The sequence below is a fragment of the Anarhichas minor genome, unplaced genomic scaffold (assembly GCF_050575085.1).
Source record: "Anarhichas minor isolate MPS153535 unplaced genomic scaffold, ASM5057508v1 ptg000011l, whole genome shotgun sequence".
Taxonomy (NCBI): domain Eukaryota; kingdom Metazoa; phylum Chordata; class Actinopteri; order Perciformes; family Anarhichadidae; genus Anarhichas; species Anarhichas minor.
Window position 1 is genome coordinate 13,989,550 of NW_027466457.1, and position 26,942 is coordinate 14,016,491.

The 26,942-nt window shown below is 45.3% G+C and overlaps 1 protein-coding gene across 1 annotated transcript in view; it reads left to right on the plus strand.

Annotated features, from left to right (window-relative positions):
* Window positions 1-26,942, plus strand: part of pik3c2a (phosphatidylinositol-4-phosphate 3-kinase, catalytic subunit type 2 alpha) — a 39,664-nt gene that overhangs the window by 587 nt on the left and 12,135 nt on the right. The window contains exons 2-15 of the mRNA XM_076089556.1: window positions 3,166-4,395; window positions 13,474-13,571; window positions 14,152-14,312; window positions 17,833-17,953; window positions 18,922-19,033; window positions 19,281-19,360; window positions 19,837-19,900; window positions 20,616-20,762; window positions 20,845-20,878; window positions 21,138-21,378; window positions 23,950-24,072; window positions 24,261-24,428; window positions 24,728-24,845; window positions 25,323-25,465. Coding sequence (XP_075945671.1) covers window positions 3,244-4,395; window positions 13,474-13,571; window positions 14,152-14,312; window positions 17,833-17,953; window positions 18,922-19,033; window positions 19,281-19,360; window positions 19,837-19,900; window positions 20,616-20,762; window positions 20,845-20,878; window positions 21,138-21,378; window positions 23,950-24,072; window positions 24,261-24,428; window positions 24,728-24,845; window positions 25,323-25,465 — 2,762 coding nt within the window. The 5' untranslated portion in view covers window positions 3,166-3,243. The remainder of the gene's footprint in view (window positions 1-3,165; window positions 4,396-13,473; window positions 13,572-14,151; window positions 14,313-17,832; window positions 17,954-18,921; window positions 19,034-19,280; window positions 19,361-19,836; window positions 19,901-20,615; window positions 20,763-20,844; window positions 20,879-21,137; window positions 21,379-23,949; window positions 24,073-24,260; window positions 24,429-24,727; window positions 24,846-25,322; window positions 25,466-26,942) is intronic.

Consider the following 26,942-nt stretch of genomic DNA (forward strand, 5'->3'; position numbering starts at 1 on the left):
CTGTGAACAGGCGGAGTCACAACAACACTTCAGTCGGTTGTGTCTCCAGTGAATGTCTTCTAAAATGTGATTATTATACAATACCTCAGTGCTAACCATCCACACTGGGGATCAGAGGGATCAGAGGAAAGGGTTTCCCCCCAAAGTCAGTAGAGGGACAATTTAGATTTTTAGCTAATTAACATGCAAGAATGAACACACACACACACACACACACACACACACACACACACACACACACACACACACACATTCATGGGACTGCTTGTGTGCAGTGATTGTATGTTTCTCTGCCTATAACAAGCACCAAATGTGCAATTCTGTGTTCCATTAGAGCTCCTACAGTTTCAAAGATAAGGTCAGTTTTAATGCATTGTGTAAATACTGTAGTTGTCAGACTAAACCCCCGCTGAGGGCCAAGTTGAACATGATGTGGGACTTCACCCCCCCAGTGGTCCTGTCTGTTTTTGTTTTCTTTTTATAGACTTAATGTTCTGCACAGGCGAACATCAGCAATAGATAAGCCGGTGCAGGAAAAGAAGATTGAGTTGCACTGTTAGCTTTTCCCACAGAACACATCTATAAACTTGACCTGGTTACTTATTTTCCTTTTTTTAAAGATGTTGTGCTGTACTTTGATCGGCGGTACAGAGAAATGCTAACATCTGCACTTTTGCACAGCTACTGGAAGGAAAAACTCTGTCTCATTAGGGTCAAGATAGGTTCACGAGTCGGCCTTAACACGTGAACACTGAGCAGGTTTTGATTGCTGTATCCGTATCATCCCTGTTGACATGAAGAGATCCTCTCCTGATGTACTTTCAGTGGAGGAGATATGGAAGAAACCCTCTGTCCTCGCTCTGTGCACAAATGTATCTGAAGCAGTCTGAGTGAGTCAAACAAGTGGGCATCTTCTAAAGTTAGTGTTTTTAGTACAAACCGACTCCTTTCTTCTACCTGCCTCTGTAGTCTGTCAAGTAAGAGAGGAAATACGAGCTTCCTCCTCCTGCTAACAGGTACTTTATGTGAAATATTAATACGGAATAATTATGAGGACGAATAGCCACAAATCTTTAATTCAGCTTCATTGAAAATCTGGAACAAGCTGATATAGAATACATATGTGAGGCTGGCACAATAAGATGATTTTACAATATTAAAGCTACCTAACGGGCAAATTAAACTGCATGTTAAGGGGTTAAAAACCCATGATGGTGGCTTTGTCAAACCATCAAGCAAGTGATCTCCGGTCTCTCCAGTACAAACTGTTATTGTGACCTCTGCATCCTCACATCTTTTCACTCGGTAAAGCATCTTCACTGGAGGCTTACGGCTCTGCCATCCTCTGCCATGGTGCAGTGCAGAGGGCAAAGTATTTGTCTTGGCTGCCGTTGGCTTTTCTCCACAAGTGGGGCTTCTCTGTATGTCTCCTGATGCCTTATATGGACTTTAAGCATGTGACCATCTTGATTCAGGATGGTCTGTGTTTAGCTGTGGTTTTGGGTATTTTAGTATTTTAGTGTAGCTTGAGTCCTGTTGAATCTCCGTTTGATAAAGCAGCACACAGCCCATTGTGCTCGTCTCAGTCTTCCTTCAGTTGGATACACTACTGTGTATTGCATTATCTGCCCAATCTGCAATTATCTACAGTAGGAAACAGTTTGTGAACTTTTATCACACTATGCAGTTTCTTAGATGACCCGGTGTTTACATACAGAACCAGGAAGTAGCTACTGTTTTATTGTCTGGCTGACACTCTGACCTTTTGGTTATAGAACAGTGACTTTAACTACTAAGCTTCGATCTGCCAGACAGGGCATTCTAACTGTATGCAGACTCAATAGCACACAGATGGACTGCTTTGGTCGGAGCATGTGACATTTCTGCACAGAATGAAGGCGTCGGTGACGGCAGGCGCCACAAAGACGATGACCTTTTGATGCGTTTAGTGTCCCAAAGCTGTGCTCCTGGCAGAGTTGGCACCGAGCTCCCACAGTCAAATACCTCATGAATGCAGCCACATTGTCACGGCCCGCTGGTGTTAGCACAGCTGATAAGACAATCTTGGGCCATGGTGCTAACATAATGCTAACAGAATGAGAGAAAGCCAGGGGATGAGAGAGAGAAAGAGAGAGAGAGAGAGAGAGAGAGACCCGTTGGGCTGATTAGCATGCCAAATTCCTCAGCTGCACAATAGTGCTAGGCTAGCCCCGAGCCCCAGCACAGCCAGCCCTCTCCACCACAATGGGAGGGGAAGCTCAGGAGAGGCCGGTGACGCCTGGGGAGGGAAGGAACTCACTCAACCCTGGGGCTTTGATCGCTCAATGAATGGTGGCTTTGAGAAGGCGCCGTGTCGTTTCAGGACCACAAGACACTCTCTGCAGCGATGTTGTTCTCGTCTTGTAGACGTGGGATAATCTTGGCTCCCGCCTGTTGTAGGGCAACCGTAAATAGTTCGGATTATCAAGAGTTAGCCATTGTTGTTTTTTGAGTAGGAAAAAGCAGTTTGATGACATCCCCTTGGGAGGGGAGATGAATCACTAAGGAGCTGTTACTTCCTGTCCTGAACAGAAGCACACAGATTTGTACATTACAAAGTGGCGTGAGTCATATATGTCACCTCCTTGTTATAAATCCCTTTGCTGTTGTTTGATTAAGTCTTTCTTTTGATATGTGGTCAGCCCAGCTGCTTGGTTAAACAATTGCTCAGTGCACCTTGCAATGTCACGGTGAACAGCAAAGAGGCTCACTGATGGGTGAGAGCTTGTTGTGAGCGAGCTGATCAGTTTACATGTCGTGAACATGCTGGTAATGTGACCTGAATGACGCCCGTGACTCCAAAAACCAGCGCGAGTAATTACCGGCTGTGCATACGTGACAAATGACAAATCAATAATCGACCGAGGTCGGGTTACAGCAGCAAGCCCAAGAGAAACCTTCCTGAACTAAAGCTGACATGCGTTTCACACAATAAACAATATTTGATACACATTCTGTCTACGACCAGCTCATTAAGAAATGCTTATGACTGGCAATATTATAATTTTTCTGGTCTGATTTTCCAGTATAGTCTCAAAATGTTTCTAAATTCTACACCAACTGCTTTGAATCTGTTTGACCACCTCTTGATGTCATTAATCAAATGTTTTTCCCTTTTTTTTTTAGGTGTTTAAAGATCTGCTACACAACCCTTTCAGCCACACTTACAAGCTGTCACACTCATGGCACCTTCCAGTTGACACAATGGCCCAGATATCAAGTGGTAATGGGTTCAAGGTGGTTGTCCCCCAGCCAAAGGGGGTTGTGGGTAAAGAGGAAGCCCTCCGCATGGAGGAAGAGGCTTTAGCAAAGTTGCAAAGGGATAAGAGACCCACTCTTTCAGCTTCGACATCCTCGTCTTCCTCTGCAGCCTCCTTATCCTCCTCCAAAGCATCTAAATCTACCACTACTGCTCCTCGGCCTTTACCCGCCACCAACAGACCCGAAAAGGACCTCATTGTCTTCCCAGAGACCAAGAAGCCGGCAGAGCAGGACAAGTTCAGGGATATCGATGTTGACAAGCTGACCAATGAGGAACTTGAAAAGCTCCTACTGGATGAAAACTTTGGGGTTAACAGCAAAGTGTCCCGCCCCTCGTCCCTGCTGGGGTTTAACCTCAGCGCCTCCTACCCTGGAGGCAACCTCGGTAGCTCCTCTCCCTTCCACAGTGGCCAGTGGACACCTGTTCTGTCCACGCCATTGAACTCCAGTGTGTCCACTCCCACCCACCAGCCTACCCCGCTTTTCCCCTCTGCTCCGTTCCCCAAACCAGGCACATTTCAGAATGGCTTCACTCCGACCATGTCGCCCTTCATGGCCCTGACGGCGACGCAGCCGTCCTTCATGGCCTTCGCTCCCATCCAGCCCGCTGCTGCCATGGTCTTCCCGCAGCCGGCCGTGGACCCGGAGATGGTCAAACTGTTCGACAAGATTGCCAGCACCTCAGAATACTTGAAGAATGGCAAATCGGCCGGCACTGAGGTAGATTCCTCTCAAGCGGGCGCAGCTTCTCTGGCGCCCAACCCACCACCCCAGCAGCCAGCAGTGGTGGAATCCCCCAGCATCAGCCGCTTTGACTGGCTGGATCTGGACCCACTGACAAAGCACAAAGCTGAGAATGAGGAAGCATCTATGGCATCGGGGGGCGCTGCGCCGACGGTACCGGGAGTCGCGGGGGATCCCTGGGACGCAGTGCTCGAGACCGAAGGGAACAGCAGCACCAGCCCTCCGCCGGAGGTGAAGGCGTTGCTGACGGTTCGCTCACAGCACAGGAGATCATCAACGGGAGCCTCCGTCACCAGGAGTCACTCGCTCAACATCCCGGGGACCTCCTCCCAGCACAAACCAAACAACCAGGTAGGACTGCAGTGAAATGGAAATCTTCTCTTTCCTTTTTTAGATGTCAGGGACATTCTGCAGAGTTTTCTATCAGCCTTTTCACAGTACACTTTCTGACATGTCATAGCAGGAAACGTATTGACATGACAAAAAAACAGAAATCCTACTTCCTCAATCTGATTGCACCGTTGTCCTACACGAACACACAGCTTTCTGTCAAAGCTTTTGTAATTTAACACCGTAAATGTGTGTCTGTGCGGTTTTGTCTGTGGTTTTCTCACTGGTTTGAAGTGGGCAGGACTCAATTGGGAAAAGACAATGTCACATACTTCTGTGCACCGTATCAAGATTTAGCAACAATCCAAAAATGTAATGACGGTTGTTGTCAGACTACTGCGAATCAAGTCTGATCAAACCACAAGCACACAGTTCTGATGAAGCTAATTAACTACGTTTTTGAGTGTTCAACTCCTAATGTGTAAGGCTTTGTTTTTCCGAACTGTTTCTTTGGTCACGCATATTTGATATCATAGAGAAAAACTTCATATGTAAGAGTTTTGTCATGCGTAACTTGGGTCCAGTGCCACCCTGAAAATCCATCTACTGAGTACAAATCTGTCTTTGTACACCATTGACAGCATTATGCATTGCAGAATAGATTACTGAACAAACCCACAGGACTCTTGCAACATGAGCGAGTGGGGAGTGAAGTTTAGTCAGAACAGACGATGGTGGATCTTCTCTTTCATCCGTAACACCCATCAAAGTCTTTCTTACAACTGAAAGTATTCTCCTCATCCGTCCACCAGCACAAGCAGAACATCCTCTTCACTTCCGCTCCCTGTAATTGAGTGTTTTCTCTGCGGTTAGCTTCCCACTGCTTCGACCCACAATTTCCTCTCAACCGCATTTTGCGATTAATTTTGCCATGCAAGTGATCTGATTGCTTGTGATGAATATTTAGAGCATTCATTTGGAACAGTGCTGACAGGCAAGTGGCATGGGACGTTGTTGCCTCACTGCTCCCCCCCCCCCCTTCAACCAAACAACCATCTGTCATTTGGCTGGCAGGTCTGTGTTGAGACGAGATGACCATCTTAGTCAGCAGTAAAACGCATACCGAGGCCAACTGGCCCAACATGAATGTGTCACCATGTGTCTTCCTCTTTATTTCAGATTATCCGGACGTTGTAAATCTTCTGTCGGGAAATGAATGAGTAAAGATATTACGGCACCTCGCGGTTGAGCCTCCCTAAGTCCCGCCCCATTTAGGTAATATTGCGAGTGTAACAAAAAGAAACATGGTAACGCCGGCTGTGTTGGGATGGGTCAATGGGTAGAAATATGAATAGTCACATCTAGTATAGTCATGCTTGAGGCATGCATGTCTCTCCCCATACAGAGTACAAGAAACAAACAATACCGGGTTATTAGGATAACTTCCTGCTCATTGTGTTTGTGTGTCACCATGACCAAACAATTGGTCTGTGGCATGTTTCACACACCAGGGTGATAGTTAACCTGACAGCACTGTACAAGGCCCTTATTTCACTTAACGTAGACATTCAACCTGAGCAGCCGGGGGGCAGTTTCAACGTACTGTTCCAGTAGAAGGCCACCTGTGGGACTCTACAGACGTGTAATTTGCGCCTCATCAAATTCGACCAGTCTGTACACACAGCTGAGTCCTCCAGGGTTGAGGAATGTCTCCTCCGTTGGAAAGGATGAAACGGCATTCCTTTACACTTCCCTATAGGTTATGTCTAAGTTCAAGCCGGCAGACAACCGTGTTGTATAACTTGAGCCTTTTTTAGCTCAACATTCTTCACATTATGTCCTTAAACACTCACTTTTTTGTATGTTTGCCTGCACCTCTTGTTCCATGTTGTTATAAACAGGAACAAGTCTGTACAGCTCCCCCATGCCTCACAGCAGCACCAGAATCACCCAAAGCCTGATAAGTTGCTTACTGGATAAAGACGCCTTGTTTTTTATATGATGTCAGGATGCCTGTGGCATGCTGGACTTTAGGATGAGATCCTGTGATGAGGGCAAATAAGACAACAATATCTGCTTCACAATAAAAGACTCCCAGTAGTTTGTGTGTGTGGAAAGTGTTTGATACGAAGCATCTTGAAATGGTCAGTCTGCAGGAGGTTAATACTGCAACTATTGCTCCATCAGAACAATCGGTAGAGATTGAGGTCGATTAGAGGGGCGTGAAAACAGGAACACAGCAGCGGAACTAGACGTCCAACCACAGAGGCTGTAAAACCAGGAGCTACAAGACCAAATAAAGGCTTCAAAAACAATCTTTCTCTTTGTTGCCTGCATGGTCGGTTTACAGTGATGACACAGGTTGGTTGAGGGCGGAGCTTAGTCGAGGTCTGGCTTTGCTTTCCAAGAAAGACTAACTTATTGCAGTCCCCTGAAAATAGTTTTTTGTCTCGCTTCACCTAAAAGACCAAAACATTGCTGTGCATGGTTCAAAGCATGCATTTATGTTAGATTGTTGTGTGGTGTTCCCACCATTTCAGAGTGTCTCAGGTTTCAATTCATTTCACTGTGAGTGAAATGGAAACTTCCTTGTTAAATGTTATTTTAGTATTGTGTGTATTATTGTTAAAGATGTTAAACCTGTGGTGCATTAATACATGATCCTGTTAGACATCCATTAAGAGAGTGAGTTAGCAAAGAGCATTGTATTCTGTTCATGAGCTGTGAGAGAAAATCCAACCCAGAGGACATAAACAAAGCCTCACAGATCACAGAATAATGTGAGTCCGACAGGTCAACACAAACTTTAAAAGCCAAGTGTTGTTACTTAGTGTTGATACTTTATTGCACTATTTTTATTGAACTTCCCATCGATTAGTATGGTACAGTGACGGTCGTAAACACCCACTTATGTTTGTACAACAGATACTAATAACTCTGCTGCTTCATAAAATGCATCGTAAGCAAATCAGTTGTGCCTCGTTCACACTACACGACTTAAGCCCTGATTTTCCACCCACCAAGTGTGAACTGTTCAAAGACGCATGCAGACCGGCTCGCCGATGCATCGCAGAGACATCCCAGATATCTAGCAGGCTAAATATCTGGATAGCTCTATTGGCTGAGCGACAGCCAATGAGAGTGCAAGACATGGGGTGATGGTCGCCTATAACAGTAGCAACTTTACCGTATGTGTTGCATGTGCAACTCAGACCAAAGTTGTTGTTGCACTCATAGGAAACAGGCTCGTGTGGGAACCGATATTAAAGTATATAATGTACCACGGCTTGCTTGAACAAAAGAGTCCTGTCCAGCCCATGGCATTACATCATTTCCTGTGTCACGTCTTGTGTGTTTTGGTGACAAAACATAGTTTGGAGACCAGACATACTCATCAGGGGTTCCCGCTGGTAATGGATCATGTAGTGTGTGACCCCCCCCCTGTCACAGGTCTCTCATGTCGTGTGAAACCCACGAGGAATTCAAGAATCCCGAATCATTAGCATAACTGGAAAGAAACCAAAACAAACCCGGCTTTGTTGCTGGCTGTAACCTCAACAAATGTGGAAAAATTGATCCTGATGACTCTGATTCAGAGTTGCATAATGTCACATGTTAATGGGGTCAGACTTATCATCCATAGCCAAACTTAGCTTAGCATGTGGTCTAACAGAAGCCTTTGAGGAATTTATTTTAGGAAGGCATTTATTTGTGTCACTAGCAGTTAAGTGTCCAAAGACGTTTTTTCTTCTCGTTTTTTTCCCTCCAAACCATTATTTCCAAGATGAGTGTTCGGATGGCAGTAAGCCGGCCTGAAGCTGAGAAGCCTTTCTTTAGTTGGCCAGACTGCCGTGTAAGATGTGGTGGCGTGGGCAGAAGGGGCAACATGGAACGAATGAGGTTGAACTTAGTTTCCCCCCTTTCATTCTCTTTCTGTGTTGACGATCTCTTCCTTCGTCTCTCGATTAGTTTCTTCACCTCTGTCACTCTACTGGTGTGTGTCTGCTCTTCTTCTGCCCTCCATGTCTCCCTCCTTCCATTCACCGTGGTGCCCGGCGGCTACTGATCCCTTGCTTTGGCCTTGTGGGTATGAAGCTGTCGGTTCGTGATAATCAGCAGTCAAACAAATGGCTCTATCTGCGGTCACGCCTCACAGCACCAGCGCCTGTTCACACTGTTTGCAAAGCACTACTGGAAATGAATGCGTCATTTACCGCATGTTGCCATGTCTGGCTTCATAATGCTTATCTTCACGATTGTTTCAAGAAGTTCTGCTTGATTCAGTTGGGTTTTTCGGGGGGGGGGGGGGTTCGTGCAGTAGGTCTTCAAATCCAGAGAAGAAATGTTAAGGATGAATGGACTGAATACAACCACACAGTATATACGTATGCAAAGAGGTTGGAGGTGTAGAATGCACATTTGTTTGTTGGACTGACTGGCTATTCATCCGTTTGATTTAGCAGGACCAGTTTTTCAGTAACTCTATACTGATGCGCGTTGTGAATGTGGTTAATGGAGATAACGATTACGTAACGAGCCGGATTAAACACTCGGATGGACTCGTTTTTGAGTGGCCCTGTTAAAACACACCCTGAAGTACTTCGCTTGCTCTTTCATTGCAGATGGAGTCAGCGTGTCTGTGCCTGTTTGTTCTCGCACTGTTCCTTCCCAATGACCCTGCGGGCTGATTTTTGTCTGAACTAGTAAAAAATGTTTATCTGAACATCAGCTGTGATTCAAGATCTCGGTGTGCGTGTGTTAAACTGAACCATACAGTACGCCAGCATGCACTGTACATGTTTTTGCCAATCAGATCTCTCCTTCCTCTGCAGATTTATAGACCTCCAGCAGCTCTTTTACGTCTCTCACACCTCCATGCCATCCCACTCCAGACGCCGGCCTATTTTCTTTTTATTACACCTTAAGCACGGCTATGAAAGCGCTGTACCACCGGGCAGATTGTAGGTTTAAAAGATGTTGTAGTTCCTGGTCACGGATCCCAGTCAACTGTGTCTCCTAACCTTTGACCTTGTTTACTGGCAGAAAACAGCAGATGTATTGTGGGAGACGGATTGAGGAAGCAGGTAGAAACCAGATACCAATGCACATAATAAAACACGTGTTTAAGGAATAAGTCGAACTCTGCAGAGATTTCGGAAATTTCCGCAAATCACAAAATAGTGAATCTATCAGATGCTCTTTGACGGTCAGCCTGCGATTTCAGTCTCTCACAGGAAGTGTGAGTGAGGGAGCCGTCAGTCGTTTAGTGATCGAAAGAAGAAGTGGATTGTTTTCAGAGCAGCTGGTTCCTCTGATGTAAACCACGGAGCTTCTCTCAGGCACCGATCGATGAAGCTGCATTCAGGCAGACGTGCCACAAAACTTTCAGCTGACAGTTATGAGTTGCAGAGTATCAACAAGCCGTTAAAATCAATCATCTCTTCAGTAAGTGCTGGATCAGCACAACGGCACCACTCAGCGTTTTCCCTCACAAAGTCATGTCGTACAGTGAAGCCTGAGTTCACACTTCTGGGTCATTTACAGTTCGAGTGTCTGATACATGAATTTAGATTTAAAACAATTACACAAGCTGTTGATTTAAGCTACTGTTAAAACATTTATTTGTCAGAGAATGGAAGTTTGAGCACTGTCGAACTCAAATATTTAAGATAAGATAATCTTGTAATGTAATTTTCACAGTTAACGTATCATGACGTCGCTGCCCAGTGTCTCGATCTAAGAACTGGAAGGCTGGTCGGATATGTGCGATGGCTCGTGAACATGTGAGTGCAGGTGTCCTCTGTGTGGGGTAGTTTTCATTAGGCGGGCACAGCGCGGTGAGGAGGTATCTCATGTCTGGATGTGTGGTGTAACTAGACACTGAGGCTTGGAATTACCACCAGCCATCAGTCACGGCTGTGCCTGTTTCAGCCTTTCAGCTCTGCTACTGTAGTCAAGCTAACCGTGTTCTAACTCGTGTCTGTTAAACTCGACTACACACAACAGTTTATGCTCAGGCCTTTGAGAGATGGAAGGTAGAAGCTAGTTTTATGTGAAGATTGTGCCAAATCGTCTAGAAGATTGATTAACAATAATAGTTTTTCATTGTTTGCTTATTGTAAATTAGTTCTACTACTAAAAGTTTCTGTTCCGTGTCCTTGAAGTCCAACATGAGTGTTGAATACATTTCGTTCCACTTGAAACATTATAGTTTACATGATTGTGTACATGAAAAAGCTTGCAGGCTTCCTCACGGTTGCCTCTCCGCTGGGTTGTGATGATGATTGTGTGCGCATGTGCGTGCACGTGTATCCTTGTTTGCATGCACCAGAACAAGCAAAACAGGAACCCACTCATAACATGGCACATATCATCCTCCGTGGTACTAGTAGTTAAAAACACCTCGTCTGACGGCCGAAGTGTTTCTACCTTTCCCTGCTGCTCTGAAGCACACCGACACCTTAGATCCTGTCTCTAGCCTCAGCTGAAGAGCACATTTCTAAAGTGTTCCAGATTTATGAAATGTAAATATCCATTAAAAAAAACATCATCAAAACATCATCATTCAATGTGTCTAATACGTGGTGCAACAGCTCTCCTCAGTCAACCCCGAGGTTAAGTTACCCAAGACAAACAGCAGGAATAGTTGTACCTCTTGGTCCTTTAGTAGAAGCAGGAGTCACATGTTTCATAATTGATTACGTCTCACTCAGGAGCACAAGGTGTCCAACGAACTGATGTAGGACAGAAACGCCTCTTTTCCAGACTTGACGCTGTCAGGATGGTTATGTCAGAGCTCTCAGCTGGTTTGGAAAGTCTGATCATAGCTCGCAAAAATCCATCAATGGCATCGATCATGATAATGTTGGAAGACGGCGAAAAACCAACTGGAACTACCGGTCACATACCACAGTTCACTCTGCACGACCGGCCGCCATCACGGTCATAATCTTCCTTTATGTTGTGCGGCGTGTTCTCGGTATTACAGTCGGTGCCGTGACGCATCACAGTTAAAAGCGGAGAAAGGATGAAGGGAATTGGTCAGTGTGGGAATAACATGAAGCCGTTCCCAGGACTTCAGACACCAGGAGCTCTCCGTCCCCGTCCGACTAAATCGATGGAGTGAAACAAAGAGGGGCCGTCCCACCCGATCCTCACTCCAAAACATAAACACTCGGAACGTCTCTTCTTCCTCTCTTATCATCCTCACTGTCTCTCCCCCTCTCTCCCTCCCCGTCTATGTCGCCTCACTCTGTTTATCGATTTCCCTGTTTTTGTTTTGTTTTCGTTGGTCATCAACTCCAGAGCGATGTGCGCAAATAGTCTTATTGAACCACTAACAGCATTGTCTGCAAACATATGGAAGGTTTGAGACAGAATGTTTTGTGCAGGCAGGATGCCAGTCTCCTCTGTGCCTCTTGCTGGGAGATGCAGGTGGTTCCAGGCTTGGCCTCCTTTCCAGGCTCCACATGCTGGCTTTGAGATGTCTATCTGCTGGTGTTATGTCAGGTCAGCACTTTGAACAGAGCTCCTGGGGCTGCACAGTTATGGTCTACATGATATCTCGGATTAATCTGCTGGATGTTGGGATTTTGGTAATTTGAGTTGGCGCGCTTTTTCTTTTTTAATTTTAAGACGTATTTTGGGGGCATTTTGCCTTTTAGTTGACAGGAAAGGGTTCAACGAACCGAACCGGGTTCATCGTAGTTCTATGTTTTTTAGAAATGTCAGACATTCTTTGGTTCTAGCTTCTCCAAAGTGAGGAGTTGCTGCTCTTCTTTCTTTTATATAATCGTCAATCGAATAGTTTGAGTTTTGGATTGTTGGTCAGACAAATTGAAATGTCCGGGGCATTTAATACGCCGAATAATGAATACATTTGTCAGAATAATCAAAACTGAATGTTATTTTAAGCTGCAGCCCTAATTTTTTGGCTCCAACATAAATCCATATGATCTTTTCTCACTGTTTTTAAAGCTACACTTTCAGGAAAGGGCTTGGTAGTTTAAAAATTCACAACATTAAATCATTGCACGCATGTCTGAACTGACTGAGGTGTGATTCCAGAGCAGATTAATATGAGCGCAGGAAAAGATCCACTAACTGTACTGGGTCCTTTATGCATCTGATGATCTCCAGTGAGAACGTTTAAAACCCTCAAAATGTTTTGCAAGAGCAATTTCACCCTCTCATTTCACTGTCACTGCACATGAAAAATAAGCTGTACCTTCTCCCGAGCTCATCAAAGAAATAAACTCTCGCTTCAGAATCTGAGGTCTTTTACGAGGAGGTATAAACTATTATCATTACTTTCCAAACATTCCCTTAACCCTCGCTCCCTTTGTCTTTGTTGAGTGATGTCAGAGGCACAGATTTGCGAGCCGTGACAGAGCACTTTTGCACACAGCCCACAGCCTGGTGCAGGAAGGGGCGGGGCCTTTCTCTCCTCATTTCCTGTGCCACAGGAAGCGCATTCCTCAGCCGCTGACAGTAAGACGGCACTAAAAAAAGAGTGTAACTGCAAGTTCCAGGAACCTCTGATAAATCCTAAGGGGGGTGTGTGTGTGTGTGTGTGTGTGTGTGTGTGTGTGTGTGTGTGTGTGTGTGTGTGTGTGTGTGTGTGTGTGTGTGTGTGTGTGTGAGAGAGTGATGGAGAGAGAGAGAGAGACGGCGTTCAGCTCGATTCTTGTTGAAATATTTATGAGTAGAAAATAGATTTGATAACAATGTTGTCTGTGTGTATTGCAGCACTTTTTCTGGAGTGTATATGTGTTGTTGTTTGTGCCAGAGAGACTGTCTAAATCAGAATTTACACTTGAGAATCTAAACCTTAATTAAAGCTTGTTCACAGTTTAAGAGATGAAGGCATAACAGGGCTGGAGACCTCTCTGTGTGTTTCTTTGTGTCCAGCCTTTGCCCTCACTGACATGTTTATTGGCTCTGTAGGATTCATAGCTCTGAGATGTTTTTAATAACACTGCCCCTTGTTGTCCTGTCAGCCCTGTTAAACTGATGGAATGAGTTCACATGTGTTGCACTATAAACTGAGTGAAGCGTGTTACTCATATGTATTCTTCTTTGTGCACGTGTCTCCTGTAGGACAAGGGAAAGGGAAAAGGTTTGGTGAAGAACGCCGCCCTGGAAGAACAGGACGCTCAAAGCCTCGAGGTTATCGCCTTCTGTGAAGACGTAGCAGCGTAAGATCCTTCCTGTTGGCGGGAGAATAACGCACATAAAGCAGGCTGCAGTTCTACGCCTCAATGTCTGTCCAAAGTATCATAGCTAATCTAAAAATTTAATTTTTTCTTCTTGTTTGTATGCGTACACATATTCCTGCATATATACACATAATTGCATGTTTTCGTTTCCTGGGCCGCCACAGAGCCTCTCTCTCTCTCTGCAGCAGTTAGTTTGGGTGGAGTGATGATGAAGCTGCGCTCAGGGAATCCACTTACATTGAAATAACGGAGTCAACGCCTGCCTGTTGGTCGCTCCACATAGTCCACGACGAGTAACTTAACCGCTCATGAGAGTGTAGATGATGAAAAATGTCAAAACAGGCAGCTATTTCCACTAGAAATGGTACATTTCAGTTGATTTTACATGCAAATACCATTTTTATTCAGAAATCTTGCCCCCCGCCCCCCCCCCCTCCATCCTCTTATGATGCATCCAATATTCTCATCCAAGCAATCTGATGAGGCCGGCTGGCTACGGCTGCAAAAATACTGGGGAAAAATAAATGTTGACAATTCTGGTTGTTTTTTCCTCTGCTAGTCTGCGCTCCAAATTCCCTCATGGCGACATGTCCACCAACCCCGGCTTCGTCCTGAGCCCCGTCATTACCCAGAGAGACAGCGGAGGGGACAGCAGCTGCTCTGTCAAGGTTTCTATTGAAATCTCAGAATCTCAGCAGCCGGTAACCTTCACCTGTGACGGTAAGTGTCTCTCACATGAAGCGTCTGTGAACCAGTTCAACAGAGTAACAGAAGAGTATCTCACGCTGCCCTCGTCTTCTGTATTTTAGAGACGTTGGACTTTTTCTTCTTCTTTCTAGAATAGACACACAGTTAATGGCAAGAATGGCCCAGTGTTAAGGAATGTTTAAGCTCAATATACAGACCATCACAGTGAAGTCAGCCACAAAAAGGAAACCTTGTGCCCACTTTGCCTTTAAGAGTGAGCGGCTCAGATTGCAGATATGAGAGCTCTGAATGAGGAAATGACAACCGCAGCTGCCAAACTCTTTACCCCCCCCCCCCCCCTCCTTTCTTCTTTTCTCTTTTTCTGTCGTGGGAAGTACACCACGTTCCTTTTCCACACAAATGAAGGTTTGTCCCCTCACCATGAAGTAACCATGTTGGGACTTTTTTTTTAGCGCCCCCTCAGATCTTTGGTTTCCTTCCGTGGGTATTTGGGGAGCTGCTATTGGCTAACCTCTTGTTATACTCGCACAAAACTACAACCGCCGTGACTGACGTGACTTTTGGTGCCCGAAGCCGAGCGCACTGGAGGCTGTCTGCCAGTCCACTGGGCCTTTTTGTTCAGCATGTTATCCCAACTGTGTGACCAAGTTCACCAGTGGCTGAGTGGCTCCCTGAGGATCAGCACTAAGTGTGTGTGTTGATGTAAGTTTATTGTTTGTATATATCTATATCTATATCTTGTGTTTTGAATGATGGCCAACCTATATATTTAAGCAGAGACGAGCTCTAAGCCCTCTGTAGTGTGTTTATGTCCCGAACTGACCCCTTCAACACTCTGCATTGCTCGGTTCAACAGCAGCAACCTATAGGAAGTACATTTACTACTTTCCTCGTCCTAAATGTACTCTCCTAGCTTCCTGCGTTGACGCCTGGTTTACCTCGCCTTCCTGCCCCGGGGTCACTTCCTAGATGCGTTTCCTTCTTTCCTAGTACGATGCCTCGTTCGTTGACTTCTTATGTTGTCGGCAGCGTGTTGACCCACATTGTTGGTGTTTGCATTCCTCCGGTTGGACATTGCTGGAATTTTGCTCTCCGGAAACAAAAGGCCTCAGTTCTGCTCAAAGCTTGGATAGAAAGATGGGGAGCGATAGAGGACAGGAAAGCTGTTCTCCTGCCCTCTTTCTGTTACATCTCTCCATTTCACTTTTGCTGTCCCACACTTCCTAGCTCCTGTGCCTCTCCTCCTTTCCCTCGCGTTACAATATTCTCCTCCACCCTTGTTTCCTTGCAGCATCTCCTGAAGTCTCTTGAACGTGTCATCACCTCAGAGACTAAAGAGATTTACTCAAGACTTAAGACATGTGTCACTCCCCTCTCTGTCTTTTCTTTCTTGCATTCTTTCCCTCACACTTCTGTTTTTCTTTCAGACTTTTTTCTGCTCTGGAAATGGCTAAATTGTGCAAAGAGATTAGAATGAAACATCTGTCTTTACTGCCAAGTGGCAACCTCCAGTGCTGAGAAATGAAGCCAAGTGCCAAAAACTGCAATTCTTAAGATGGCCATTAAGAGGCTGGCTCCAAAAGGGAGTCCGTCCCCATAGACCTTCATGTTAGGATGCCCATCTTCAGAGCAGAAATAAACATGTTTACAGCCTGGTGCAAAAAACGGTTTTGGTCTCGATAGTTCATTTCCCCGCTCGTGTCAACTTAACGGGGGTTGAAATTTAAGTTAAGCATAATTAAGGACATGGCAGCTTAGAGTGACGTCTTAGGTCGCTCGCCAACCGGGCCCACCTCAACTCCACCAACAGCCACCTCTTTGCCCATTTTTGGAGTCAGGCTGTCAAGAGCCTCATAACGACTCTTCAGAAACCAACGGGTGCCGTCACGGATCCTACGTCCATATTTCATACACTCTGTGGTTACTTCTGGTGTGATTCTGGTGTTGCGTCTTTGACTTTACCCTTTTTCTAGAGAGCAGGCAGAAGGAAGGACAAATCGATTCTTCCAGGGCTTCGCCGTGAGCTGCTTGGATTCTGGGGATTCCTAACTTACTGTGGCTGAAGAGGGGAGATGGAAGGAGAGGGAGAGAGGGAGAGCATTAAATAGAAATACAGAAGAGAGAGGGAAATGCAGAATGAAGTAAGAGTTGGAGCAGATAAAACTACTGAGGGAGGGAGTGAGGGGAAAGTGAATGTTCTAAAGGTGCAGAGAAAAATTCAAATGAGACAGATCAAGGAAATGTGATGAGGGAAGACCGTCATGTTCCTCATGAACTTGAACTTCCCCGTCTGCATTAGTTTTAGCTCAGTGTAGCGATTCATTTAACATCACCACTTCACTCCGTAGTCCTTAGATGTGTTTGTTTGTGTCAATTTGTCCATCAACATTTTTGGGTGTGCCCACATGTGACCCTGCCAACACCATTCCCCAACCATGTGTGAAATGGTGAACAGCGTCATGCAAAGGAGGAATTCTCTCCTCTTTATAAGTGATGCCTTCAAAAATAAGCCCTGCTGGGAATCCCCTCACCGCCTCAGAGCGCTCACAAAACCAGGCGTAGCCCGTCTTGATTGCTTTGTTACAAAACACACATGTATAAGGCTGGCGAGCACCGCCGCGGCCACACAGGACCGTGAAGCTAAAGCTACTGGTCTCAGCGGTAGAAAGAGACGCGCCATTCCTCTGAAGGGTGGAGATCTGTTCTTTAGCCGGGGGTGGTCTCCCTCCCTGTGTGTCTCTATGATCGTCTGTTTAGTAACCGGAGTGTGAAGTGTCTGCATCCGCCTGCCCGTGTTTGTGTATCGGCAAGGTTAAGAATGTGCTAAAACCCTCTTTGAAAGTAGCTAAACGGCAGGATAATCTCTCTCCACCCAGTCCTCCCTGAGCCAGACGCATCAGATATCCGAGCACACACAAACAACTAGAGCTGTCCCCCCCCCCCCCCCCCCCCCCCCCCCGTTTTCATATCGCTCCACAACACACAGCTGTAATTCCTTTGATTCGAGAACAAGTTTGATACCTGAGCCGGTCAAAACACGGCAGGAAGGTTTGACATTCCGATAAATGTGAGGTCCGGAGTTCAGTTCCCACAGCAGCAAATGGGTGCCTGTGTTGAATAAGTCTCGTAAAGATTGAATGATATCTTTGTAATGACATAATTGGCACTTAACCTCTGATCCCTCTAATTAAAGTGTGTGGGATATGTTGTTTGGGATGCTCCAAATTCCTCCGTTCTTCTACTTGAACCACCACAAAGCCACGTCTTGTTGATGCTCCTTGTATTGTGCTCCCACTTGTTTTTAGTCTCTTCTAATTGAGGTATAATCTTGTCTTTTTAAAAGCGTTTGACCTCATTCTCATTATGTATTCTCTCTTTTTGTTTTGCTCCCTTCCATCATTCCCTTTCCTTCCGTCTCTCATTTCTCTCTTTTCTCTCTTTTCACCAACCGCTGACCCCTCCCTTCTCTCTGGTTCCCTTTCCCCTCTGTCTTCTTCACCGTCCATCTCTCCGTCCTCTCCGCCTCCCTCAGTGAGCTCTCCGGTGGAGTTGTTGATCAGTCAGACTCTCTGCTGGGTCCACGACGACCTGGACCAGGTGGACTTCTCCAGCTACCTGCTCAAAGTCTGTGGTCAGGAGGAGGTGCTGCAGAAGTGAGTATACGCGGACAGAAACGTTGACAAAGAAAACGTGCATCATCCCCCAAAGCATTAACGTTTTAGAAATCGGGAGAAAAATACTGACTTAGCAGTTTTGTTAATTATGCACAGGGTTATGAATTACGTTAAGCCCTCAGCTCTTATCTTTCTACCCCGGTTCATGTTGCTCGTTTGTTTAACTGCTACTTTGAGGAAAAATGTCGTCCCCTGCACATACACACTGAGGGCCGATGTATGAAGTGTAAATCAGGATTGTTACGGATATTTTGATGCATTCAACAATGACATCATTGCTTCCCCTGTGATCATAATGAAGACGGCCTAAAGCTGTGCATCAACTGCCAAACCCCAAATGTAGGTCATGTAGTGAGAGTCCCCGGCCGCACCAGTGGTAACGTGTTGAAACAGTAAAGCCTTTTGTCTGCCAGCTTCTCTCCGACTGTGATCACAGGTTTCTGATTGGCTGCATTTAAAGCCAACTTTGCACAGGATTGACTACACAAAATATCTAAACTTGAGCAATCTTGGGCCGACGGTTTATCTCCAAAGAAATGGAGATATTCTTGGCAGGAAGAGTCTTTGACTGATCGGGGTTTGGTAGGTAAGCCCCAAAGCTAATTCAGGACGCATGTTATTATATCTGCATTATGCCATAAAGAGAACATTTGATTCTGGTTGGTTGGTGGGTGTGCGTTATATATATATATATATAAAGCCAAGTGGCTCTCAACAAGTAGCTTCAACGAAAATAAATAAATAAAACTGAAACAATGTAAATGGTGTGTTCCCCCAAAATATAGACAAAATGGATATATTACATTTATGGGAAAGTTTCCGTGGTATAAGAGGGATAATCTACTCCGACTTCAGTTCTAGACATTGATTTCAATAACTGCTCGTTGTTATCCTCGACATACGGTGTGGTTTTGTTAACCCTGCGTCTCTGTTGCACTGTGCCACAGTAAACACAGCTTAGGCAGCCATGAGTACGTCCAGAACTGCAGGAAGTGGGAGAATGAGATCACGTTACAGCTGCTCTCTCACGCCACCATGAGAAGAGACTTGGCCCGCAGCGTAAGTCCCTTCATCCACCTCACATAATGAGCTCTTGTAAACTTTATAGAAGGATTTTGCTGAGCTGTGACATAATACATTTCATGTTGTGCCGCTAAGATTCATTTACAACTTTTGTCCCACTGCTGGAGAGCTACAACATCGTAATCCTCTTTGATTAAAACGATGATTTATCGCTGAGACTTCGGCTCCTGCTTACCCGTCATCTCGTACGCTCGGTTGGTAAATCTTGACTTCTTTTGTTCAGGCGGAAGACGACAACTCTCTGGTAGATTTAGAGAAGCACCTGGGCCAAGTGGAGCGGCCATTCAAGGAGAACGTCACCAGGTATGAGGGTCCTCCGCCTGTTGGGGAAAATGCTATTTCATTATCAATTTTTGTTGAGAAATTATGTTGTGAAGAAATATGATTGACTCCGTTTTCCTTTAGTTGCATCTCGTCTGGTCTTCAGCAGGGTTTCCTGGTTTGAGTTAAATGTGTCGCTTTAGTTTAGTTTGCTGAATTGTTGCAGGATTAATTAATACCGAGACTTCTGGAAGTTACAGTTTAATCCGTTGTGTATTCTCTCTGTGTGTTGCCTTTAAATTCCATAAACAGTTTTTTTGTAATTTCTATTATATATATTATCTATATACTAAAAGATTTAAGAAGACCTAATGGCTATCTTGAGTTATTTTCAATTAACTTAAGTAAACTTTCTACATTCTGTCCTGATCTGATTCGCTCTAACAATGAGTGAAACTCAGTCTAAGTTCTGTCGTTTCTCATCCCTCACTTCTCTCTCTTTGTGTGTCGTCTTGCAGACAAGGCCTGGCTGATTATTTAGAAGGTTATCACAATCAAGTCAACATCTGCCTTCAAAATGAGGTACATGTCGTCCCTCTATAGGTCTTCAAAGTCAAATATTTCCAGATTTCCAGGTCTTAAATCTGGAAAACATGAAATACTCCATTGTATTACTGCTGCCATTGTGCTGTGAACTCTTTACCTGTCCCTCAGTGGGTGTTTGTATACAGTTAAACCAACGACAGCATTAACTTACATATGTAGACCAGTTAGTTATGTATCCACAGTATCTGCACCGGACTGTGTAGAAAGGTATTGATTTTTATAGTGGGATTGTGTGTATCTGCCCTGTATATTGAGACTCATTTAGCATCTACTATCAAATACTTCACACACACATGTAAGTACACTACGACATTCCTGGAAGGCAGGCTTTCTAGAAACTGCACATCTGGTTTTCAGCCAGTGTGGGTTTCTGTGGAGTAACTAACGCTCCGCCCTCAACCCAACTTCAACCTGACAATGGCATCAAGATTTATTTGAGCGTGCGCAGTAATTGATGTACTTGTAGCATGCAAACGTGTGTTGTGAGCCTTGTTTGTTCAAAGGTGCACGCACAATAGGCTGGCTCCAGTTTGAAATACCGTGTGATGAATTGTTGGTGGTTGTCCTCTCACAGAAACCCTGACGTGTGGTTCTTGTGCTAAACAATGGGGTTTTACTGTTTTAAAGACAGGCACTTGATGCACTTACAACGCACGTGCTGTACCAACCTGCTCTCTGCCTCTGTGTTCAGAGCACCCAGTACAAGACCGTGGACCGGGTGGTGCAGACTTTGAAGAACCTATGCTGTGGTCTGGATGAGGTGGAGACCCGAGCCATCACAGAGGCTGTCAAAAGGCTGCGACACCTCGTCAATTTACCCAGGACACGCTCACCCAAGGTGGGCATGCCTCACACGTTCACACATGGCATTGTTTGGATGTGTGGATGTCGCTCTAAGACCAACATGTTTTGCTTTGTAGATGGGGTCCACATCGTCCGGTCAATCATCAAATGGTAAGTTCTGTACACAGTCACACTCGGCTTTCTCTCATTCCACTAAGCTTTGTTAGTTGCCCATCATGGACAGACTTATTAGGACGTTACTTTGATGTATCAGACACGTCTATAATCGTCTTAAGTTATTAAAAGCTTATTAAAACCTATGTGGTTTATTCCGATACCAGTATACATCTTCTAAAAACTGTTTGCAGTCTCAACAACTACCATGCTATCTCTATGACCTCACCCTGATCCCTCACCTGACTCTCGACAGGTCACACCAGTCCTCTGGAGGAGGGCATGGCCGTACTGACGAAGGCCGTCTACGACCTGGCCAAGCTCTACCTGCGCTCCTTCTGCCCCCCCTCCGCCTCCTTCAGCTCTCCTCCGTTGCCCCATGCTGCGGACGGGGAAGGCGCAGAGGGGAGGAGCAGCAAAGAGGCTTCTGGCACCACAGACCACCTCCAGTTCACTCTGTTCGCATTGCACGGCATCCCGGCCAACTGGGTCAGCAGGTAAAGAGTCCGAGGACGAACCTGCTTCGTCTTTATTTTTTAGGGGCACTAGAAAACCCTGAAGTGACCGAGATAAATGTCTCAGAGATGAGACTCTGTAGCTGACGATGCTACTTGCACAACAATGTATCATTGTATAGTGACATCCGAGCGCATGAAGCTGGATGCATTTTGCAGCAGAACATTTGATTTTCACACAAATCTTTCCAAGTGTTATGTGAAATTGTATGCGTTAGTAGTTGAAGTACTCTTTCCTGTGCTGCGGGGTAATTAAAGCCTTTATTCATACCTTTGATCTCGCATAATCACCCACTTCTTCTGTATTATTAGAGCCACCCACGTTTCATTTAATTGCGCTTCTGCAAGATAGGGTTGAAGATGAGGGCAGAGGAAGGCAGTGCAGAAGTCTAATTACCTTGTTTGCTGAGTGCATACAGTTAGTGCAACAGCAGCTTCAATTTACAAGCGACCGGCAACATGATGGTCAAAAAGCCGTGGTTGTGTCTCTGGATTAAGGTTGTATGATAACGGTTTATTGTTAAGCAGCAAGGACCAATGAGTGTTTTTTGTGACCACATTACAGCGCCGTCATAGCACACAGTCTTGTTGTCTTCCACTAAACAAACGGCTCCGGTGTTGCTCCCCACGTCTTTGTTTTTCCATGCCAGTGTCCAGTTTCACCCCGACTTTATCTCCTGCAAAGTGTCTGGCGAGCTGAGACACATTTTCCGTTCCCCAGCTCTGTCGCGCATCAGTGACCAGGATCAGTACATTTTTGACAAGCCCTTCCACAGTTGCATAGGTTTGTTGGGTCTAGAAACGTGTGAGAAATGACTGTGTTACTCTTGCTGTAGGGGGGGGGGGGGGGGGGGAATAGAGAGTTGAAAGACTTTGAAATTGCACAGGAAGTCTGTGTGAGTAGAAAGACGTTTCAGTGTCTCTGTCATTTTACCTACTGTCATCACAAAGAATCCTCAGCGATAGATTTGACCAAGTCTGCTCAAGAGTTACGGTTTGATGAAAGATTGATGGCAGTTGAAAGTATACAGGAACTCTGCCTGTAAGATGGAGGCAGTTTAAAAACCTGCCACAGTCCCTTCCTTCCATGGTCATTTTCTGGTTGGCCAGCGAGGCCTTCATAGAGAGAGGCACTGCTTAATAACAGGCCTATTTGCTCCAGCACGGCCTCTTCCAGCAGCTATTTTAAGCCAGCACCAATCATTGCTGCAGTGACAGTCATTCCAAAGCCACCTCCAGAAATACTTAGCCCTTCAGAACCCCCGAGGCCAGAGGGACACGGCGAGTACAGTATTTTCCAGCCCAGACGAGTGGCTCGGCATATCTGTGGTGTGACTGTAAAGCTCCCTTCTTGGCGTTGTTGTGGCTCGCGTGTCATCCATCTGGAGCCTCGCTGCATGCCACGGCTTTGCCAGCATATTGAGGCACCGTGACTAGTGGTGGGGCTGCCAACACAGATGGCACCGAGCACTGGATCCAGCCTGTAGTAGTGGAAGTGAGTGTTTTGTGTTTTCACTCTCGTATGTATCTCTAATAAAAAAACGCTGAGGTTATTTTTGGATGTGTGGTTGAGCAACAACACTAAATGCCGCTGGATGTTTCCGATTTGTTTTATTGCATCACATATGGAAATATAAAACCCCAAATGTGCATGTGATATTCTCTTTAACTGTAATTATTTGAGTTTGTTTTTTTAAATCATGAAAGCATAAAGAGTTAATAATGATAATAATCAGCTGTTTTACCGTAACGCCTCTACACTGCCATGGCCCACCCACACAGGAGTGTTCACTCCTGTGGCCTGATTACACCTCTTCTCAGGTCTGTGGGGGTTGATGCATCGAAACACAAGTGCAATTAATAACATTAATAATGGCTCATTGATATGACTTACTGGGACTTGTCAGTAGAACTGGGGCATCGTTATTGTAATTAGTTCCACCCTGGGCTTTTTCTGATGAGTCCAAATGAATAGAAAAAGGTTTATTAGCACACGTAGTTATGTGGTCTCGCGTGATCCTCGGCATGGCTCCTCCCGACTTGGGGCAGTGGTGGAGAAGAAGACTTGTGACAGGAAGTCTGCTGGCTCAAACTTTGGACTAGCTGCAGAAATCTATGTGTGGAAATTGTCAAAGCAGCGCCTGCCCTTGCCCCTCATTAGCACCGCTGAGGTGTCCATGAGCGAGGCCATTAACCTGCAGGGACCAGTAGATCAGAACGTGGTTGTACTGGGCAGCTTCAGGTGCGAAGTTATGCACCTGTGTGACTGTAAAGGAGAGTTGTGATACTCTGTGGTCTTAAAGCACAGACATGGTCCACCCTCAGTGGTGTTTTTAGGTCTAATCAAAATGACTGAAAGGACCTGTGTGGGAGTCCAATCATACTAGTACTACTATCAGTGTTATCAGTGGTAGATGGTTCAACTCCCAAACTGATGGGTTCTAATGTTTTTTTGTCAAATCTATGTAAATATCTGACAGAGCCTCTGAACAGCCACATAGTGCTGTCTTAAAGGCACAGTAGCAATACTTATTGTGGTTTTTTTTTCTGCAGTTATGAGAAGTACTTCCTGGTGTGTTCCCTCACCCACAATGGCAAGAACCTGTTTAAACCGGTCCAGTCCAAGAGGGTGGGCACATACAAAAGCTTCTTCTACCACATCAAATGGGATGAACTGTGAGTGATTGCCTTGGCCCCTTTCCTCCCTCTCATTTCCTTTCCTCTCCTCTTCTCTTTGACATTTCCCTAATAACAACAACAAGCTGTTTGCACTGTCCTTTCCTCTTCTATCACTTCCTTTCCTTTATATTCCTCTCCACCTCCTCTCCTCTCCATGTTGCTAACACTGTCCCCGTCTCTCCCAGGATCAACTTTCCGATAGCAGTAGCTGTTCTCCCGCTGGAGTCCATACTGAGCCTGACTCTGTTCGGGGTGCTGAACCAGAATGCCAGCGGCTCCCCGGACTCCAACAAACAGAGGAAAGCTCCAGAGCTGCTGGGCAAAGTCTCTCTGCCGCTCTTTGACTTCAGACGGTGAGGAGAGAGGAACAGCCGCTCGTGGCTGGTCATGTTTTTTTTGCATCTAATTTGACTGGATGTCCCACAAAATGAAATATCACTCAGTTGTGAAAGATGTATTTGAAAGAAGCAGTACCTGTGCACATTGTCAGCAGGATTAAAGTACGTGTTTTATACATTCTTGTCATTTGATGGACCTTCAGCGATACAAAGTCATTGAAAGATCCTCAAAGTTAACATCCTTGCCTCAGTATTAGGAATGTTGTATATTAATCTGTTTCCCATTGTTGTTTATTGCTGACTGTGCTTTGCAGGGTGCTTGCCAAGGGCAGCAGGTTGTTGTGTCTGTGGACATCCGCGCAGGGAGCTGCTGCCGCCGCCGGCTCTACAGCCAGCCGCAAGAGGGTGCCCACAGAGAGAATAGTATTACAGGTATGTGATGGTGGAGGAGCACCTGTCACAGTCGCAGCATCAGTGTTTATCTGGGTTTTAGTCATATGAATAGTCATGATTCATTAATAGCAGCAATTGTACTAGAATTAATTGTCAGAGTAGTGTTGTTAGACTTTGTGGTAGAACTTATAGTGATCTTATAGTAGTAGTAGTAGTACTAGTATTTGTGTAGTCTTTTGCCTTTCTATCTCTTTCTTCCCTTTATTGTGACAGCCATGGCAGCTACAGTACTACGACTGTACTACCTTCATTTACGTGATCTCTAGAAATGATGCTCTGTGACTGCTACTGTTGTCAGTAGTACTACAACACCAGAAGTGTACTGTACATCTAATACTTATCGTACTAGTGGTAGTAGAGGTAGCAGTACTGGTGTGTTCTTAAATGAGTCTTCTTGAATTAAAGTTCCTTCAGAGGAATAAACTAACAACGTTTGGGTGTTTGTTTTGCCGTCAGGTGGACTTCCCCAACTCAGCGTTGGATGTTTTGTACGTGGGACCAAAGGAAGAACCCAGCCCAGAGCTCAACACGCTGGAGGAACTGGACCCTGATCTGCGACGCAAACTGGAGAAAATCTGCAGCCGTGCTTCCAATTTTGGGTGAGAGAATCTCCCCCGGGTTATTATAACTATAAAGGAGGAATTACCATCTGAGAGGAGAACATTTCTAACAATGAACGTTTCAGCTTTTTCTGCTGGTTTCCATCACTTCAGAGTTTGTACGGGAAATTTGATTTGCAGGAGTGATTTAGAATAAAAGCTCATTCCACTAGAGAGGTGGTCTTAATGTTGCTCAGCTTGAGATGCAAAACAGACGTGCTTCTTTTACACACACGAGGCTTAAAGCAGCTGCAGGATAGTGTAGTTACTTCTCAGTTTATTTATTAAAATGTCTAACTGCAAGAGGCAAAAACAACTAAATATGATATTCACATTTTTTTTGCAACTTACCACCACGTGCATGCAAAGTGTGAATGCTGTCTAAGAAAACCAGCGTCTTTTAGTTTATATATGGAATACATTTTGCCACCTCAGGTGGATCAAAACCAAAGGTTGTAGTTTATTTATTTGACGTAGTTTATTCTGAATTAGAATTGTAGTCCATTGACTGCTGGTTGGGTGTTTTGTAGACTCAGAGTACTCTGTGTTGTGAGAGTTTCAGAAACATGCACAGAAGCAGTATTCCTGGTTGTATTCATCCCGCTCAGCAGACAGCTCTTTGGCCGTCTCTCAGACCACCCGAAATCCACTGGACTTACTAGATTTATGAAGAGATTTCAAAAGATGCCACTGACTTTGCCAGCCACAGCTCCCCATAAACGCCTGCATGTTTGCTGCTGCAGTGTGTCTGTTCTCTTCCAGCTGCTCCAGGCGCAGCTAAACGCTCTCTTATGCCCGCCTGCCAGCCAAATCTCCTCCACTCTGCCAACATCCATGAGACTCAGCCGGCTCTTCAGCACAGAGCGCTCTCTCACTGGGCTCTCACCGCCTGCTGTCTGTCCGGCCCATTCATCTCTCCAGCCTTTGGGACTGCAGTTCACTGCTCTGTTGTGTGTCGTTTCAGTGTGTGTGGGATATTCCATCAGTCCGCGAGGGAGAAATGTTTGTTTTTATTACTCCAGTGAGGTCAGGGTCCAGGTACAGATGGCAAAATGCTATCTGACAGAGATATTTAACTTAAAGCACTGCTTCTTGTGACTTAGTGGTTTCCGTCGTACCTTGAGTTTCACGTTACGCACTCTCACAGCACTGAAGGACAGGACACAAAGCCAAGAGATTACAAACAACAAAAAAGACAAACAAAAGATTGACTCTCAGGTCTAATGTTGTGTATGTATTGCTCTCTAACCCTCTGCAGATGTTCTTGTGTTATTCTATTTAAGTGTTCTTTCTCTGTTGTCTGTTTTAAACATTATTCTTCACCCTGCCAGGTAAACTCCTCATTTGGAGTCATTTGATATTCTCTGTCGGTTTGTTTTACAGTGTTGAAACCTCCAAGTAGTTTTTAAACACTGAAAGACGACATATAACACATTTGAGTTGGTTAGATAAGACTGATGAATCTCAGAAAAAGATG